This window comes from Stegodyphus dumicola, chromosome 5, assembly GCF_044657685.1.
Source record: "Stegodyphus dumicola isolate Sdum_Otavi_A_Nest chromosome 5, ASM4465768v1".
NCBI lineage: Eukaryota > Metazoa > Arthropoda > Arachnida > Araneae > Eresidae > Stegodyphus > Stegodyphus dumicola.
In genome coordinates, this window is record NC_140772.1 from 170,983,244 (window position 1) to 171,004,036 (window position 20,793).

The 20,793-nt window shown below is 31.7% G+C and overlaps 1 protein-coding gene across 2 annotated transcripts in view; it reads right to left on the reverse strand.

Moving 5' to 3' along the window:
* Positions 1-1,498: 1,498 nt before the first annotated feature.
* Hcf (Host cell factor) overlaps positions 1,499-20,793 on the reverse strand; it is a 188,344-nt gene continuing 169,049 nt past the window's right edge. For both annotated transcript variants that reach the window (XM_035371276.2, XM_035371277.2), the window contains exons 22-25: positions 16,009-16,191; positions 10,167-10,482; positions 4,989-5,043; positions 1,499-3,298 (exon numbers count right to left, since the gene is read on the reverse strand). In XM_035371276.2, coding sequence (XP_035227167.1) covers positions 3,250-3,298; positions 4,989-5,043; positions 10,167-10,482; positions 16,009-16,191 — 603 coding nt within the window. In that variant the 3' untranslated portion in view covers positions 1,499-3,249. The remainder of the gene's footprint in view (positions 3,299-4,988; positions 5,044-10,166; positions 10,483-16,008; positions 16,192-20,793) is intronic.

A 20,793-nucleotide genomic window follows, 5' to 3' on the forward strand; every position in this document is an offset into this window, starting at 1 on the left:
AGATATCAAACTATAGTAAGAAACAAAGCAGTTTAAAATTATTTAAGTAGAAACATATGCATTTTATCTACGCATACAAGAAAAATTGAATAAATAATAGCTAGAGACTAAATTGTCGTTATTTATTCTTAAGTTTTGTCTTACTTGGAAAGCCTTCAAAATTTATTTATAGTTTAAATTATAGTTCGTTAAATGTTGATTAATTAAACTTGTTAACAGACTGAAATTTTGATATTCAGCTGTTCAATATATTTGAATTACAACAAAGCAATCAACAAAGACGTCTCGTCAAACTTCAGATTTTAAAGAAAATAAATAGTTTGAATATTTTTCTCTCACAATATTACTATTATTGTCTGTGTAAATTCCGAAACATATCTAGTAAGCAAAATTTAAGATTTGTTAAAAAAATTCTGGCCCATCAGGCCATGGGCAATTTGAGTTTGAGACCACTGCATTACATTGTTTTAATATATTTAGCTCTTTCGTTAAAAGTGAGTACCACTTCAAAGGAACTCAAAACTGATGTAAATTTATTTCATAATGCACTATTCAGGTTATTCAACTACTTGTATGATTCTGATATAAAATATATTTAAGATTTAATAATGTATTCTAAATTTTATGTTCTTTAGCTAATTTAATTTTGTAATTTAAAAAATATCCTGAGTAGGGAAGGAACATTGAAGTAATTTTGAACATAACAAAAATAAAATTAATGTACAAATTATTGTGTAGACAAACTTCATAATGTACTATGCATTAACATAAAACAAAATTAAATAAATATTTAGAGACTAAACATTGGTGAATCTTCATTAAGTTCTACAAATGCCTGCAGTAGACAATTCAGATAAAATTTAATAAGATAAATCATACTGAAGATCACTAGCCATAGGGGAATGAATTTTGCACTATTTAAGCTTCAATAATTTAATAATGAAACTTAAATTGTGCAGATTTTCTGAAGAACACTTTCAGTAGTAAAACCTAAATATTAAAAAAGTTGATTTCAATGATCTACCAGAAGATGTATCGGAAAACTGGAAAGTTGCAAATTACGTAATAATAAGAAATCTGGATGGTTTATTTGATAACGGGAATCTTATCTCCAAACTTATTTTATACATACATATCAAAGTGTAAAACTAAGCAACATAGGTAGGTTTTTTATGTCAAGTTTTCAACTAAAGAAAAAAAAAAAAAAAAATATTTAAAATGTTTACAAAGGGGAAACCACCTACATAGGTTTAATTTATACATAATTTTACTTCTAGTACCCATCACAAAACATTTCTTCTCCAGGACAATTTAATTTTTAGTATATGAAACAGTGGATCATAATGGACCTACATGTATTCTGCAATTAAATAAATTGAGAACTATACAGACTAATTTCAATATACAGTCACTATGTCTGTTTTTTTACAGTGCCAAGTTTATAATAAAATGTATCATATTTACAACTTATCAATTTTTTATATTAATGAAACAAACATTTAAAATGCTCTTTTTTTATTTATGATATACATAAAGCAAATTACATTTGAATTGAACAGCAAACAGGCTGAGGCATCGTCTGATGGCGAAGTTTAGAATGTACAGAGTGATTTAAACATCACTTATCCTCTAAAAACAGATGATACTAATGTAGTCCATGAGAATGTAAAATGCATTTTAAAATCAAAACATACTACAGGGAAAAAATAACACAAGATGTGCATTCTAGAATGAGAGCAATATATTATATACATACAATGCTTTTTCCATTCTTCAAGAAAACTCACTCATACTTTGGAGATGAGATATTACAAAAAATTTGGTACCTACTCATTCAATAAAAGAATAGAAGAATTAATGGTTAAAACAAGATAACTTTCTGAAACAATTTATACATTAATTTTAAGGACAGAAACTTAAAAGTATGTAGCTCATTTCATAGATCTGAAGTCACTAACAGAACAAAGAAAAACATATAAGACTTCAATACTTAATATTAATAAAATTTGCAATAGCACTATAAATTATTAACTAGCTTTTTTAATGTGTTACATCTGCATAACAGTTTTAATTCAAAGAAATGGTGCAATATATATATGATTTAATTTCATGCAATACAAGATATAAAAAATATGCAGTTTTAAAATGTTAATATTAAGTATGGTAAAAAGTATTAAAATTGAATTAAAAAAATTTTTTTTGAAACATTTAATGTGAATCTTTTTTCCTCACCAAGATAAATGATGTGAATTTTAGCAATTTACAGCAGAAAGCATTATATCAAACTACACAGCAGTGAACACCTAATTTAAATTTTCTCCATTGAGAACAACTCAATGCACATATTTAAAACTCAAAATAATTTGTAAGCTACATTCAAGCCAATGAATTGAGCTTTAGTTGCATCCAAGCCTGAAATGTTTATTGAAAATCTTTTCTCTCGTCAAGATAAATAGACACAAATACTTATAACTAACAACGGAAGCCAAATTACAATATATTACAACACAACATTTGAAACTCAAACACAATTCACAAATGACATTCATGTCTGTGAACTGTTAAATGCATTCAAATGTATACATGATAATTATTTTCACTTCTCAAGATACTTGAAGATATTTCAAGATGGGCATGAAATCTGTTACTTGACAAAAGAAGCCATAACATCAAATTAGAGATTAGCGACCATTGATTACAAAACTGAATACAGAACTTCTCTTTAGCCTACAGTTTGAGGCTCAACTCATATGTTACATTCATAAATGTATTGTTTGGGTTTCAAATGTATAGGTAGCTAACAATGTCTGACCCACATTCAATAGTATATGTATGAAAAATGATTAATCAAACTTCACTGGCATTATTAAATCTTTTGTTATAGAAAAATTATAACAATATATTTACATATTTTTATTAATCTCATATTTTATATGTAATGCACGTTGCATTTTTAAAAATTTAAATACATTATTTACTATAAAACAAATAACTTAATTCATCCATAATCTAAATATTACACACACACATAAAAAAATAACAGCTTCAGCAAAAATAAACATTGATAATGGCAGCTCTCACCTCCAAATATGTTGTACTTGAAGCAGAGGAAAAAGATGAGATTTTATTACAAGATGCTGATGGGAATGAGTGAATTTAACAATTTAGGAAATGTACAATATGCATACTCGGTCCCAGGAAAGAAACAAAATATACAATTTCTTGCAACACAAATGTCATAACAAGTGTTCAAGATTCTTCCACTTTGACCTTCTTTGAAGTTAGAGCATTGGCTTTACTGCAAATGAAAAATAACATAAGTCTAGTGATCTGCCATGTACATAAGAACTGAAAGTGCATAGGAGAACTTGAAAACAGCAAACTATTTTGAATGAAATATAACATATGGCATTATAAATATATTTTATTAACAACAATAATACTATAAATAAAAATTACCAATGTGAAATATTATAACTAAAGATGTTTTGAATTACATGATCATGTATGTTTATAAAACAAAATTATAGAATTTATTCCTCTTAAATTATTCTCTTTATTAAGGAATTATACACTGATTAAATTTGAAAACTAAATTAAAGATCTTATGCTTTTTCAAATAACAGCATCCTGGGAACTGGCTGTTTGAGAGAAGGATCGTACATTCTGTGCAATGGCCAATGATAAATATGCGAGAAGAGGGAAGAAAGAAAGAAGAATGAAAATATTTTTATCATCAACATTTTATTTCACAAATTTTTATCTATAGAAATTTTATGTTTCTTAATCTATTTAAGTTTCTAAGTCCACCATTCAACTAAATTTAAAATATTTGATCTTACTGCAGAAAATCTATTATGCAGAATTTAGTAGTCAACAACAATAACCTTTATCACATCACAATGCTTTCAACCTGCAGCACCAGAATATCATATATCACTGGTAGCATGTATATAAGTGAAAGCTCCTAAAGCTATTTCCACTCTGAAGACATGCCAAGTTTTTATGATTTTAAGTGATTTTTTAATGCAGCCTGACAGAGAGAGCTCATGGGATGGATATAGCGCTTATGACGCAACAATGAAATTCGCACTTTCATAGTTCAAGAGTGTCGATAAAAGAATTACAGCAAAATTTTGGGTGCATGATGATTGCAACCATAAAAAGATCTTGGATGATTATGACTCACTTCATCATGACAAAAATCGTTTCATGCCATAGAAATATAGCACTGCCTCAAGTAATAGCAAATGCAGTGTGGAAACTCAACAAACATCAGAGTGAGAACTGAGGATATTTCCCTTTTTTCCGGTGTCAACTACAGTACTTTAATGACTGTATCGTACTCGCTCTAATCTGACCAATAGCACTTCCATTACAGAACGGAGACAGCTGGTATTCAGTGGGACCTTTGCATCTCTAACAGATGAACACTATATTTTGTGCACGTTCTTTCTACTGGATTCTTTCTTCTTGCAGCCTCATTTCTACACACACACAATTTTTCTTCCTGTAGCCTCATTTAACAGGGCACTCAACAGCTATGCAGGTCTAGAGATGACAAATTATGAATGAAGGAACATTCACTTGAGTTTGGAGCCATGTAATGGACATCTAAGTAACTAGAAGTCAATGCAACTGAAAAAATCAACAGTGGCATGCAACGGACTCTCGAACACAGAAATCATACTCCTCCAAATACATTAAATCCACAGACAACTCTGCAGAAGTATGTGTTCATTGCTCACTGTATTTTAACAAATTCTTTTTTAATCATGATTTTGCAGCTGGTGTCAGAATATTTGTCTACAAATGAACAGGTTTGATCCCTACTCAAATAAAATCCTCAAAATGTTACACAAATAAAAGAAATTATTCACTACTACTTTAGTTCCATTCTTTGCAAAATGGGGCACAAAAGTTGCTGCTGAAAGATCTTAACACATTATTTGTTAATGCAAAATTAGGCAAACAGGTTCACTACTTACTCTGATGGCTGAGATCTTTTAGTTCCAGTCTTACTGTTACTGACATTCATTCCATCTGAAGATAAAGAATTATGCTATTTAGTACAATTATACTGAGTATGAGAGAGCAAAAGAATAAATGATTATTTAAAAAGCTTGTCTGTCTCAAAGATTACTTGATTAGTGTAAAAAGTCTAATAATAAAAATTATAATACAAATGTAGGTAACCCAAAAGTAACAGAAAAAGCAAAAATTTAGTAATTTGAAAAATATGGATACTAGCACAATGCGGTTTTCATAAATATATATATATATATTTTAAGTAATGAAAAATATTGTCAAATGGTTATATTTTTCACCGACATGTTAGGCTGTACTAGTCTTAGGACTATTTGCCCTTTCAATAAGTAACCGGACAAGTTGCATAAAACAAAACTAAAAACAAAGTTTGTGCTTTATTGTTATTTTTTGGTGATGTCCCAGAGCTATGACTAGATGAGCCTGGCATGCCTGCTACATGAAGAGGATGCTCAGAATCAGCGAAAAAAGACAACGGCACCTCCGAAGTAGTGATGGGCAACTTCGGTACTTTCTTGTACCCGGTACAAAATCCCCGTTACTCAAGTAACCGTTACTTTGAAAAGTACCGAAAACCGATTTCAAGCACTGAGTACCCAAGTAACGATTTGGAGCACCGGAGTAACGGTTTGCTGTACTGTAGTACCCTAGTAACGATTTGAAGTACCAAAGTACCCTAGTAAAGATTTGGAGTACAGAAGTGCCCTAGTAACGATTTGGAATACTGAAATATGCAGCTAACGATTTTGCACACTGAAGGAACTCTGCCATGTCACCACGTGTTTGATTTTATCTGTACCGAGTAAGATTTTGAATATCAGAAAACATGTCAACTACGTAAGTGTCTGAGGAGCAGGCCATTCATGGACACAAGGAGCACATATCACCATTTCGCAAATACAACCAGATACTACTGTCCTCGTACCAAAACTGAAGTGAGCTGAACCCTCATTGATCCTCCAGTAACGAATACCGAAATACCGAGAAGAGACTCATATTTTCGTTACAAAGTAGCGAATACCGAAAAGTACCCGTTTCGGTACAGAAGTAACGAATACCAAAAAGTAGCAATTTTGGTACTGAAGTAACGGGTACTTGGATGTACCGATTTCCAGTACGCCTTACAAAATACCCGGTTCGGTAGTACCGACTCATCACTACTCCGGAGGTTTGCAGCAGCGGAGTGTCATTAAATTTGTCACCTGAAGGGTTGAAACTAATTCAAATTCATCATTGGATGGCAGTACAATATAGTGAAAGCTGTTTGAGTCGAACACAAGTATACGAGTGGGGAGATAAGTTCAAACAGGAGGCAAAAAGTGTTGAAGATTCACCACTCCCAGGATGCTCTCTTTGTACAATCATGGAGAACGCTGCGAGAGATGATATGGGAAAACACGTGTATTAAGCTGCATTGCCAGGCAACCAGTCTGTGGTCACAAAATCTGGTTTAGGGCTTTTGGCATAAATTTCGAAGTTTTCAACTTTATAGCGACTTAGGGTAAGCGGCGAACAATCAGAGCGGGCAAGCTGTGGACACATCCAACGCATGCACAAATTTAGCTTTTCTGATTAGTTATGGTATATACTCTGTTTTGCAGATGTGAATGAAAGTCCCATATTTTATTCCTTCTGACTATGCCTCTGTGACATTCACTCACCGTCTGAATGCAGTGAGTAAAATTTCAGCAAAAATGAACATTAGTCTTGGATCAGCCCATCATACTATTCATGACTTATTGATATTCAAGAAAGTGTGTATGAAGTGGGTTCTAAAACATCTGATATTAAAATTGAAAGGCACATGGATATATGCAGGGAGCTTTTGCGACAGCATAAGGCAGACACGGAAGCATTTCTTCAACACACTCTAAAGGGAGAAGTAAAGTTGTGGAGATTTTTATGAACCTGAACATAAGCAGGCTTCAATGGAGTGACGACATTTTTCATTTCCAAAACCAAAAAAGGTGTGAACTGAAAGAATTGCTGGTAACTTTGTTTTGAGACCATAAGGGAGCAATTCTCGAACATGGTGAGAGAAGTCAAAATATCAACAGGAAGATGTATGCAAATCTTATACATGAAAATTTGAAATCAGCAATTTTGGGGACGTAAAGTAGACTGGTGTCCAGTGGCACTTTGTCACCCTATGACAATGTGAGGACACAAGCTGAGTCATATTACATACCATTAAAGACCAAAGTTCCTCAGCTTGCCCCATGCCCTATATTCTTCAGATCCGGCATCTTCAGATTATCACATTTTTAATCCACTGAAAGAAGCTCTTAGTGGCTCAAGAATCGCTGATGTTGAGGAAGTCCAGGCAACAGTGCATAAATGGTTATGCACCACGCCCCCAAGAATTCTTTGTTTGTGGAATTGAGAAGCTTCTCCAGTGTTGGTATAAGTGGATGGAAGAGGGAGAAGAGGAATTATGCTGAAAAATAAATAAGTGTTGCATTCCATTCTTATACCAGATTTTTCAAAAATTTTTTTTCCTCTTTTATTATTGAATGACCCTTGTAGTATTTCATGTGGGGCTACATGCTTATCCAATTATATTGAAGATATGGTTCCGTTGACCAAAATTCAGCATACATAAGATCTGGTTTTGACAGATGTTATGAAACTGCAAATTGAGCACTTGTAAAACAATGTGGACTGGCTATCAAATATCCTGTGGAAGGAGAATTTTCAACTTAATAGAAGTTAAATGGGGAGGGAAGCACTTTATCTACTGATAAAGAAATAACACATAAGATGACAGCAAAGTGCCATTCACTGTAGGCCCCTTTTGTTTGAGAAAGTCCACAATGACACATATTGAACCGTTTCTATTGCAATCAAACTTTATACAATGCTTTTAAGACATTTATCCTTGTAAGAGTTCCATATCGTAACATCCATACAGGATGGAGCACCTCCACACAGACCCTGCAAAATTTTATGATGATAATGTCCTCAGTCACTCTTTTCCACAAGAATGCCTATGAAAATCAATGTGACATTTGCTAACTAGGCTATCTGAAGTCACAGGTACATACAAAGGTCTGCTTATGCCTTGGGACATGTTGAAATAAGTTCCCATTATGTACACAGACTTACACCTGAGCTCTTTTCTCAAATGGGCAGTGTCATGCCATGTCTAAAGACCATTTTCACAAATGATCAAGCTCTCAAACTGAATATCTGTAATTAAAGGTGCGTTGTAACCTGAGCTGTGTCACTGTATGAGCTTCTGAAACACTGAAGCATCACTTTGAAAAATATACTAAGTCTTTTGGTGCATTTCTTTGAAAACTGCATAGTGCTACTGTCTATAATTTTTAAGTTTTTTATAATTGAAAATAATCAATTTTGAAAAATTTAAAAAAAAAAAAAATCTAGTAACAAAATCGAGCAAAAAATAAAGGAAAAAGGAAATAAAAGGGTATATAAAATGAAAATCATATTATGTTATTGGCAACATCAAAAAGCATAAAAAAGGTTTTTTTTTAAAGAAAAAGTATAATCTAATTAATATCAAAATACAACCTGGAAGTTTTAAATGCAATTAATTATTAAAAATACTTACAAAAAATTAAAGTATTTTTATTATTTCAAGAGACTTTTGTGAAAATAACAATTTAATCCATTTTTACACAGTTGTTAACAATAGCAGGTTTTAAGAAAGCAGCATCTTAAATTTGCTCATAGCAATTGCCATGCTGGTTGGTATTTTCTAATAACAGTTTTTCTACGTTCGTATTTGCTAACAACAATTTTCCCAATATTATACTAGATCTGAATTTAATCTGCATTTTACAAACAATATTGAAAACACTCTCACACTCAGCATTGCTATGCGGAATAATACAGATGGCCAGCCACTATTATTTTAGAAAATCCACTATACTTTAAAATTCCACCAGAACTTTTTAGCATTTCATTTAGACTTCAATCTGTGTCAATTCCTGTTGATTCCAATTTATCTTTTAATTTAGCTAACTACACTTTCTCTACTGATGGTGCTGGACAAAAATAAAAATGAAATGAAAACAAAATTCTTACTGTGATGAATTGGGTGATTTATCCAACCAAATTAATTCAATAAATGCAAAACTATTAAAAAAAATATTTCATACAAGATTGCACTTTATTTAAATCAACAGCTTTAAAGAGGAATAAATCTTTTCTGGTACCTCGGTATAAAAATCAAAACTTATATTTTCACTTCCATATTCTAAAAATTGACTATTTTCTGAAATCACAGGACACCACAGAAGAAATATCCATTCATAATTATTAATCCCCAACTTCATTAAAAATAATAATTCAAGACCCAATTATAGCAAAACTATTTCATTGGTACCCTTTAATAATCAAATTTTCTCGATATATCATCTAATGTGATTAGTATATGCATTTGTGTTGTGTTTTGACAAATAAGGCTATGTTTGAGTAAAACTCCATGTTTCTAAAACCTTCCAGTTCACGCAAATGGAGTGACCAAAGTAGACCACCACATAAAAATAAACACTTAAAATAAATAATAGTAATAATAAAAGAACTCATATCCCAAAAAGGGAAAAGTTGTTTTTGATGCAACATTTTATGAACTTTACATTTGCAAAGAAAGAATTACTTCAAATTGTTTACATTTCAACCGAAGCAGGACCTCGTGCTTCTAAAACTCAAGTATCCACCATTTATATTAAGAAGTAGACAAGAATTCAAACGTTAACCCATAAAATACATATTTGTCAATACATTGGCAAAAAATATTCCTCCAAAATGTTAATTCTCACTCAAAATGGCTGTCATAAAAAAAAGAGAGAGAGAGAAACGCCAGATGAGTAAAATTAACGATTTTTAAGGATTGTATGAACCCTGGACCTCAAGAACTTAAAAATTTAATTTTAATTTTAAATATCATTTGAAGAAAAATGACCTATTACTGTTCCTAAATTCCATTAATTATGCTATTGTACTTACAGTGTAGTATTATTATTAATAGCATTAAAATACTTATAAACAGACAAAATAAAAATTCTTTTGGTATACTTATTTTTTTTATCCTAGTATGTTTATTAAATATCTGGGATTTAATATTTTGCACAAGAAGACAAAATATTACATACCTTGAAGCCACCTGACTTGAGTGGCTGGACCATAGCCCTTTTCATTTCGTGCAGCAATTCGGAAAATTATTGCAGGCTTGGTGGTCATGTCTATGTGAGCAGAAGACAGATTTGCACTGCTGACAGTGCAAGACGGTTCAGGACCACAGTAAACACGTACAAATGCTAACTGAGATGTATTAGAAGTTACAGTCTGTTTATTATCACCCTGGCCACCAGTTGTGGCAGATCGCATTGCTAAATACACAGAGTACTCTGTTATCTCCCCAGAAGTTGTTTGTGGAGCTTCCCAGGATAAATGAGCTCCATCTGCACTCTGAAAAGATACATTAATATAAAAGAAATTATGCAATGAAATATACTAAATTGCTTACAAAATCCATAGCAAGGAATACATAAAATTTAATAATAAATATTTGATATTTCACTGCTTTATTGTGATTCTCTAATCCCCTCATTTTAGGATTTCAGAAACCAGATTTAAGGAAGTATTACATGTTAATTATTAATTACTACAATGAGTTATAATATTAAAAAGTTACACATAATAATGTTGATAATCTCATTTAATAAAAATGAAAAGACCAAAAATGTCAATATATATACATCTAACCTATCTATCTGTATATTATTTAATTAAATTATAACTAAACAGGCAAAGAATAAATTTAAAAGCTAAAATGTAATAAAATTATTAAAAATAATTAAGTTAGCGCATTCTATGTAATTCTAACCTGGACCGAGTTAAGTAATTAAATAAAAATATACTAATATAAAAATACAATTATGAAAAAGCAGTTTTATAACTATCAGAATATCACTTCAAGAGGTGGAAGAATCTCGCAACGATATTACCATTTTTTTGAAGCATTATCAGTTACATTTCTGTTCACTTCAAATTAGCTGAGGCACCAAAATTAATTATTTTAAATTATTCATACCTCTGAAAATTAGAAACTTCTACATAATCAGCCAGAGAAAAACAAAAATAAATCAACTGTAATTATTAAAATAAAAATTCAATAAATCAAGTTCATTAAGCATGATGCCACCACCCCCAAAAAAGAGGCTAAAACCGACAAAAAGGAACAGATATATTGACTTTCAACCATTTCAACCATCACGGAATCTTACAATATCTACCCATTCTGCCTCAAACTAATCAGTTGACTTTTTACATTTTCAGCCATCATGAAGTTAGAAGAGATTTCAATTTTTCTTCAATTAAGCTTGCTAACTGGAAAATCTGCAAAAGAACTTATACGAAATACTATGTATAATCAAATACTTCATATTAAAAATATTTGTACAGAAATCGAACAGCAGCAGAAATAAATTTTTTATTTTCATAAATTTTGACAAATAATAAATAAAGATCTAAAGCATTACTTACAAAATAGTTTATAAAAGCTGGAGAACAAATAATCAAGTTTCAAAGGCATTGAAAAACAGTTTATAAAAGCTGGCATAGTCTACAAACTAGGAATGTTTTATCATATAATGCAGCCTGTTCTTAAACCAAACAGGAAGAACTGAGACAAATGGGTGAGGAAAAATTCATGGTACATTCAAAATATAAATTTTTTACAAATCTGTCTCATTACTTTTTCTCACATGTTGGCTCTTACTTTGACTAAAATGACCAATTCCAGATAAAGTTGCTTTTATAGCCAAAAAAGCTTGAAGACTACTACAGAACAAAGGCTGTCATCCGGACCTCAAAGCTACAAACCTTTTTTTTTTTGGATGCTTAGCGCATGCGCGTTGGGAGGATGTGTCTCCAGATATGTTAAAAAATGCTTGGCATAATTTGTGGCCAGCTACCATATTTCATGGTGAGGACAATGAAGATGATAGCTGCGAATTTGAAGGTTTTCGGACATCGCAAACTAAAGGCGAAATTTTCCAGTTATTGGAATTTGTCCAGAAATGTGGAGAAGCGGTAATAAATGAAGATGATATAACAGAAGTTTTTCATTGCGACAACAACGCCCTAATCATCAATCAATTAACGGACAGCGAAATCTGTTGTATGGTTCGAAACAAACGAAAAAATTTTGATTGACAGTTAGTCAGTATTCTTGACACAGCAAATACAGAACTTGAACAGTGGAACTTTGTAACTGAACAAGAAATTATGTCTGTTTATAGAATTAAAGAGAAAGTATTAGCATAAAAAAGGAAGCAACTTAAACAATTTACATTGAAAGAAATGCTTAATAAAGTAAACAAGTAAATATTAAGCTCTTTTTTTTTTTTTTTTTGTAAATTTTGATGCCCTTTAGATCATAATTGCTTTTGTCATAAATTACGGCTTCATATTTTTAATGGTATAATTTCTGCATGCCATCTTACCAGATTTAAATTGATGATCTATAATTTGGAAAAAACCCCTAATCCGGAATCGCCGAAGTCCCAATGAGTCCGGATTACGGACTTTGTCTTGTATTATGCTCTAAAAATCTCTTCCACACCTCCATTTTCCCAGATTACTTAATCCATTTGAAAATTACAGTTTTTCTTTTAAGTGCTTGGAACTTCTTTCACTAATATTTCTTAGCAAGTTAAAAATCACCAGTGGTAACCTGGACCTGGATTTACATTCCTACAGATGCCTTTCTCAACTAAAAGTACTGTTGCGTTTTTTTTTTTTGGGGGGGGATAAGGGTTCGTGGATTTGGAGTGATTGACGACAACACTTGATGAAGTATCAAAACACAATTTATTTAGCCACTATTACTCAGGAGAGCTCCAAAATCATGTTTACAGTTGCTGATAAACTAGTAAAAGCAAGCTAAAACAATAAGCAACTACAGCCTTCAGGCTATAACGGTGGAGACAGCTTCACGGCAAAGCACTAGAGTACAGCTCCTGAATCAGTTCAGTCGTTCTCGGAACTCTACATACTCTCGAGACTCTCCACACTACAACTCGTGATGCACTCGGTAATAAGCACTAGAGTACAGCTCCTGACTCGATTCGTTTCTTCTCGGAGCTCAACACACTCAAGATAAAACTTGACGAGGCACTAACTCGTGATTAACTCGATAGACAAGACACTGACTGACTGACTCACTCATTAACTACAATCCGTATAATCCTTAGTCAGAAGCCAAATTTTATACAAACAAAACGTAATACAACAATCATAACTAATAAACAAATATTTACACTATGTATGATTTATATACACAAATTAACCACATAACAATTTTAAATTGAACAAATTAAAGTTCAGAATGAATTGCAGTCTCAAGCTTTTCATTAAGTTATAACTGGGTCAAATACTTTCTTACTGCAATTTTCAGATGTATTGCATCATGTGTATAGTTCAGCTCGGTACTTTTATCCGTTAGCAAATTCTTATTTTCCTCTATTTCTTGAAAACCAGTTCTGATTTTTGCATATGCATTTTCAGATGGTTAAATACTTGCTGACCGCGACTTTCATAACTCCAATATCAGTTTCTACGATTCAGGCTTTCTTCACAGCCTTCAGGCTATCAGTCTACAACGATGAAGACAGCTTCACGGCAAAGCACCAGAGTACAGCTTCTGGCTGGGTTCAATCGCTCTACATACTCTCGAGACAGACTAACTATTAACTGACTGCTACTTAGCAGGGTTTATAAAGCTTTTAGGCTCCTTTGAGAACATTTTGGTCCAAACTGATAAGAATTCATTCTAGACGATTTTATACCCATTAATGGCATATTGTTAATTTTGTCACCAGATACGGCAACGCTGACTTTCCTTGCCATTTTCTGGCAACTCTAAACATGCTTTGCAAGGAAGCTATCTTACCGCGGCTGGACATTTCATAATAGTTATTTTGTTTAAGTGTTCAGCTTGGTGTAAGTACTGTTTTTCCTGCCCAATTTCATTTTTCTTTTTTTGTATACTGATCTGAAATAATCGAATTAGAACAAAAATTTAATTAATTTTATTCCAGGCTGTATTAATTACCAGTTTTTCTATTTTCATGTATATAATTTCTTTTTGGCAGTACTTTGTTTTTGTACACTTATTGAGTATTTTATACACACTTGAGTGTCTAATTTTCAGAGGTATAAATAGTTTAAAATAACTAATTTCAGTGCCTCAGCTAACTGGAAGCAAACAAAAACATAACTAATAATGGCAGAAAAAGTCATTGTATCTTCGCTAGATTTTTCCACTTCTTGAAGAAGTTTGAATCTGACAGTGATAAAATAGCTTTTTCCTAATTGTAATTTACATCTTATTTTGTGCATTTTTTAAATTTTTACTTACATTTCCAACTCAGTACAGGTTAATTTCACAAAATACACTAACTTAATTATTTTTAATAATTTGATCAAATTTCAACTTTTTATTTCATTCTCTACCTATTCAATTATAATTTAACTTGATAAAATATTTACATCAATCTTAACAGCAAGTGCACAGGATATTGTTTTGAATGTCCAATTAGGTATACAAGAGTTTCAAAAATATTTAGAAATTCAGAATTTTGCAAAACGCTAAAGAAGAAGGTCCCACATTAGTTTCATTTTATTTAAAAATCACAACAGAAAATTAAACTCATGCTTAACAGTTTTATCCAAAAGGAAGACCATTAGACTGCAAAAAGTTTTTTTTTATTTTAGTTAACTACTACACTGAATAAGCATAAACAATGTGGTATCTTAATTTTATACTTTAAAGTTTGTTTAGCTAGAAAAATGCTACAGAACAGTTTTTTTTTTTAAATTAACAAATTTAAATACAATGCTTCTTTGCATATTGATAACTGATTTTAAACTAATCCTTCACATATCTGAAGAAAAGATTATATTTCTCTCATTTCTTAAAATCAATATTCTTGGTCAAGGGAAATGATTTATTATATGGAAGGGGATAAAGTACAAACATTATTGAATGATTCTCCAGTAAACAACTTATATTTTTGTTCACTAAAAATATTCTTATTTCTGAGAAATGAATATTAAATTCGCTTTCCTTCTTTAGATCATGTTTTGTCTGATTAGTAGCCAAATATTTAAATCTGTGAAACATTAGCAAGGTCACCTAGCTTCTGTTTCCAATGGTTAAATGAGCTAAGTGCGCTGGGTTTTCGAGGTTCTCCCCTCCAAATAATATTAAGATTTTTCTGTTAAAAGTCACTAGTTATATTTTTGTCATTCACACCAACTTTATGTTCCCAATTTTTAATTCCTAAGACCTTGGATAAAATAAACACTCTTGTAAAAATGCAATACCTTTTTAATCTGAAAGGTATCTTTGTACGAATGGTTGTGAAGGAAATGTGAATGAATCAGTGAATCCTGCTCTCCAATGTAATTTTAAAATTTAAAAAGAAATATGAGTAACACAAAAGAACTTTCAGTGTCATCTCATTAAATAATACAGTAAAACAAAATCTGCAGCAATGAAACCTTCAAGCATATCATCAACAGTTCCATATAATTTTAGTCTTCGATGTTCTTAAGGACATGACTATCAGTTTTATTTAAAACCAATATTTATAGTTTCAAAAATAAGAGCGATCTTAAGAAAAATATGATGCTAGCACAGAAAAGAAAATATGAACATTTCAATTAGAAATTTCAAAACACCTGTTTCACATGGAAGTAAAGAAGAGAGAGAAAAATCATGGGACAATGTGTTAAATATTCATTGCCTGAAGGTGCAACACGATAATGTAATACAGTTTTTTCACTAATTTGATACATTATATATGATAAATATTCCTTTAATAAATAAACCCTGCATAAATATTTTCTGTATAAATTGGCTTACAAAATGTACAAAATATAGTATTAAGAAAGCAAATTAATTAAGGAAAAATGAAATATAATTACCTTACTAATTTTTATAGCTGATGGAGCCCCAGGATAGCCTGGAAGACATGTTTTAAAAGCTGAAACTTCACTCCAAGGCCCTCGACCACATGCATTAATTGCAGCAACTCTGAATTTGTAAGCTGTTCCTGGCTGTAATTCCTGCTTTTTCATACTTGAAAGGTCAGGAACAGCATCTGAATCCTATAACAATGCAATTCCGAAAACAGAGGGATGAATTTTCACCACAGTTTGAAAACATTTATAAATCAGATTAAAAACTGCATAATTAAAAAATAATCAATTAAAACCCACTAATAAAGATATTACTGATATCTTTATTAGCTGATAAAGTTTTACCCACTAACTAAAGTTGAATATCATATGCATAGGCCATACACAAATTGAAGAGCAAAGTACTTTCATTTGTACTTAATAAAATAACAGTTTGGTAAAAGATTTCTGGTGTTAATACATTAAGTGATAAACATTTCTATGCATTTTATTTTGAAAAGTACTGAGCAATATTATGCCCCCCCAAAAGATGTTATAAGCTGTCGCGAACGACGCACGCTCTGCTCTTGGGGAACGGATTGAGCCTCCAGACCGATGAGAATTGAAAAGAAAGTTTGTTTTTTGAGAACTGGCAACGATGAGTGTATGCTTTTAGAACAGTGACGCAGTAGAATAATGACGCTTTTAGATATGAATAAGAATGATGCTAAGTAGTTAGAAGTGTTTTTTGATAGTGTAATGATTTTGAAATTGTTTCTCTTTTGTGTGAAATGTCAAATAAAGTGATTCATACAAAATAGTGCCAATTTTAGATGAGTTTGAAACCAAATCGGAATCCACAAAAGCGGCGGACCAGAATCGAAGAACGAGGATCATAAAGGTAAGCAACCTTTCTTTATTTGCTTATCTAGAATTTTGAATGATCTGTTTTTTATTGAATTGAAGTGATATAAACATTTGGCACCCGAACAGGGACTCGATGTAGACTATATTGAAGTGAAAGATTTAGGAATGTTTCAAAAATAGCTCCTTGTGATTTGAGAAGTTTATTTATGATTTGAGAGTACTGATTTTAATTTGAAATATTTTCTATCTGAAATATTTAAACATGTTTACTAAAATAGAAGAATTAAAGAAAAGACGAACTGTAGTTAGGAGTATGACAACAAAGTTGATAAATAATTGTAAAGAATACCTCCAAGAAACAGAACACAATTTGTGTATCCTTAATGAAAATATTGATTTATTAGATTCAAAATATAACAGCCTAAAAGAATTAGATAAACTACAAGAATTAATTGAGGCTACTGAATATGAATCGGAATTTGAAACTTGCGAAGTTTATTCCGAGAAAATAATTTCCATGAAATCAAAACTAACATTTATGCTAAAAGAGAATAAGAAACCTGAAATTCCTGCCTCGAATACAATTGGTAATATTGTGAATAATATTTCAAATATTTCTGTATCTCATTCAAAAATTAAATTGCCCAAATTATCGATCAATAAATTTAATGGCGATCCTGTTAATTGGTTATCATTTTGGAACCAGTTTGACAATGCGATAAATCAGAATAGTGATTTAACAGATAAGACAAATTTAATTATTTGATTTCATTTTTATCAGGTACTGCTTGTAATGCTGTTAGTGGTTTTGCATTATCAAGTGAAAATTATTTCAATCAAGTTACTTAAAACACGCTTTGGTCGAACAGATTTAATTATAAATGCACATAGGTGAAAACTGCTAAATTTAGAACCTGTTAGGAATGCTAACAACATATTTGCATTACGTAAGTTGTATGATGATATCGAAATACAGATAAGAAGTTTGAAATCACTTAACCCCTTCGAGCTGGGTAGCAAAAACGCACGCTTATCGCAGAGGCCGGCAGTGTCTTCTGCGAGCGTCTCTCCAGGGCCGGGAGCATTTTTGCTACTAAGCCTAAATCCATGAAATTTCCGAAGTATCAACGCATTGTTTAATAATGCTCTATAGAGTATTTAAACGGCTTATGCTTTATAGATATTTTTATATACATATTTTAATTACCTTATTTCTTGTCTAAATGCATATTTTACACATTTTATTTTAATTACTCACCATTTTATGACTTTTAACATTATACATCTGAAAACTAAATACATTACTTAAAATTCTCTTTTCGTATGAAAAATTTTAAAACAGGGATCTACACACAGTCCTACGTTACATTCCTTGAACTCATAATAACTCATTTGCCGTTTTGGAGGATTTTTCCGGGAATGTGAACAAACGAAGCATTGTCGTCTCATTTTCTTATCAGTCTCTTCTGAACAAAGTTTTGGAAAATGTCTTTCAGTTAATCTTTCAGAATCAATATCAGAATTTCAGAATCAATATCTGAAATATTTTGCATCATTTCTGCTATTTCATGCTCTGTTAAACATTTTCGACGCTTCGACATTGAAACGGTAAAAACAGAAAGAATTCACGTCTAACAAGATCTAATTATTTTCTAAAAACTGAACTGTAAACCGAAATACTCAACGCTTTAGCGCATATAAAACTTCTACTTACAATAAACAACTACCACGTGCGAATAAAGTGCGATTTAAAGAGACGTCATAAATCACGCCAATTGGAAACATTTAGTTCCCCGTTTGTTTATATAATCAAAAACACGTGTATGTGAGTCATGCTTCTCTCATTTCAAGTAGAAGTTCTAATGTACACGTATCTGAAACCATATGAGCATACAGTGCCATCTTGTGGCAGAAATTATAATTTGAAAAACGTTCCAAGGTACTGGCACAAATACGTGACTTTCGGTAGAAAACGCAACAATGCTCTGGCACGCCTGCGTGTCGGCCGGTAGATAAGTGCGTTCGTTGTTGGCACGTATACGTGACAGTCGGCGCGAAGGGGTTAATGTAACTTCTGGCACATATGGCACGTTATTGACACCAGTTTTATTAAAATTAATTCCGAATGAACTGAATCTAAGGTTTCCAAAGAAAAAGGAAATTGAAAGATAGTTTCGATGTAAACGAATTATTAGAGTTCTTAAAAACGGAAATTGAATGCCGCGAATCTATGCTACAAATTCAAGATAAAATAAACAACAACAATTCGAGCCACTTTTCTAAAAAAAAAACGAATAAATAAAATTTCTATTCCAACGGCTGCTGTGTTAAAGGTTTCAATTAACAGCTGCTTATTTTGCGAGGATTCAGAAAAAGAAAAACATACTTCGATGCTTGCCTGAAGTCTGTAGCAGACAGAAAGGCGTCACTTCGGAAACTCGGAATATGTTATTTATGCCTTAAAAGGGGTAACCATTTGGCAAAAAATTGCTTTTCGAAGATGAAGTGTGATTCATGTGGTTGGAAACACAACAGTTTAATATGTGACAGAAATAGTTTAGATGAGAAAAAATCAAATAAGAAGGATCTCAATTTGACAAACAAATCATGTTTAGAGAAAGTTTTATTACAAACTTTAGTATTAAAAGTGCGTGGCAATGGTCCAGAAAAATACTGCCGCTGTTTAATTGATTCTGGGAGTCAACGAAGCTATGTATCTAAATTCTTAGCTAATGCTATGCATTACGAATGTATTAACGAAAGCAGTATGATTCATAGTCTGTTCGGAGGAACCGAAGTGGTTGAAACTCATAAACAGTTCATTGTACGCTTAAGTAGTATTAAAAACGATTATCAGTGTAACTTCAAAGCTTTTGATCAAGCGAAAATTTGTTTGGATATTCCACAATTGAACATCAAGCCTTATTTAAATGAATTAAACTCATAACATATTTTTGAATGATGTTGAAGGTAGGCATAAAAAATTGTTTGAACATTCGCCTTCCGAAATTCATATCCTTATAGGCGCTGACATTGCGGGAAAATTGCTTACAGGGAAAATAAAGAAAGAATGTGGATTAATTTGCATTGAAACTTATTTAGGCTGGAGTATCATGGGGAAAATTCCCGTAGAAATGGAAAATAAATATGATTCTTCTTATATATTTTCTATGTTAGTATCAGATAGTAAAATTTCTGATTTATGGAAACTTGATACTCTTGGGATATTAGATCCTTCAGAAAGTCAAACTAAAAGGGAATTAGAAAAACAAACAATGACACATTTTCTTTCCAATGCGAAAAGAGATGAAGAAGGAAGGTTTCAAGTTTGTTTACCTTGGATTGAAAAATCATTCCCTACTTCCAAACTATCGGGAAATAGCAGAAAAGAGATTAAAGAGCACAGTGAAGAATTTAAGGGATGGGGGATTTTTAGAAGATTATGACACAATTTTTAAATCTTGGGAAGATGATAAAATAATAGAAATTGTTCCTGAGGAAGAAGTTAATAACCCCTCTCATTATTTATCCCATCGTGCTGTTATTCGAATGAATTCCACCACGACAAAAATAAGACCGGTTTTCGATGGATCCGTAAGAACTAAAGGATCACCTTAAATAAATGACTGTTTCGAAAAGGGTCCAAATTTGATTAATACTGTTCCAGCTATAATAAATAGATTTCGACTGGGAAAAATTGGCATGAGCGCTGATATTAAAAAGGCTTTTCTGCAGATAGCACTTAGTCCTAAAGACAGAGATTATTTAAGATTTTTATGGTGGGAACAGGGAAATTCTGAGTGTTTTAAAATATACAGGCATAAAAGAGTGGTCTTTGGAATAATTAGCAGTCCATTTCTCTTAAATGCAACACTAACGAAATTAATGAATGAAGTACCAGAAAATTATCGTACGAGTGCTAATAAATTAGTAGAATCCTGGTAC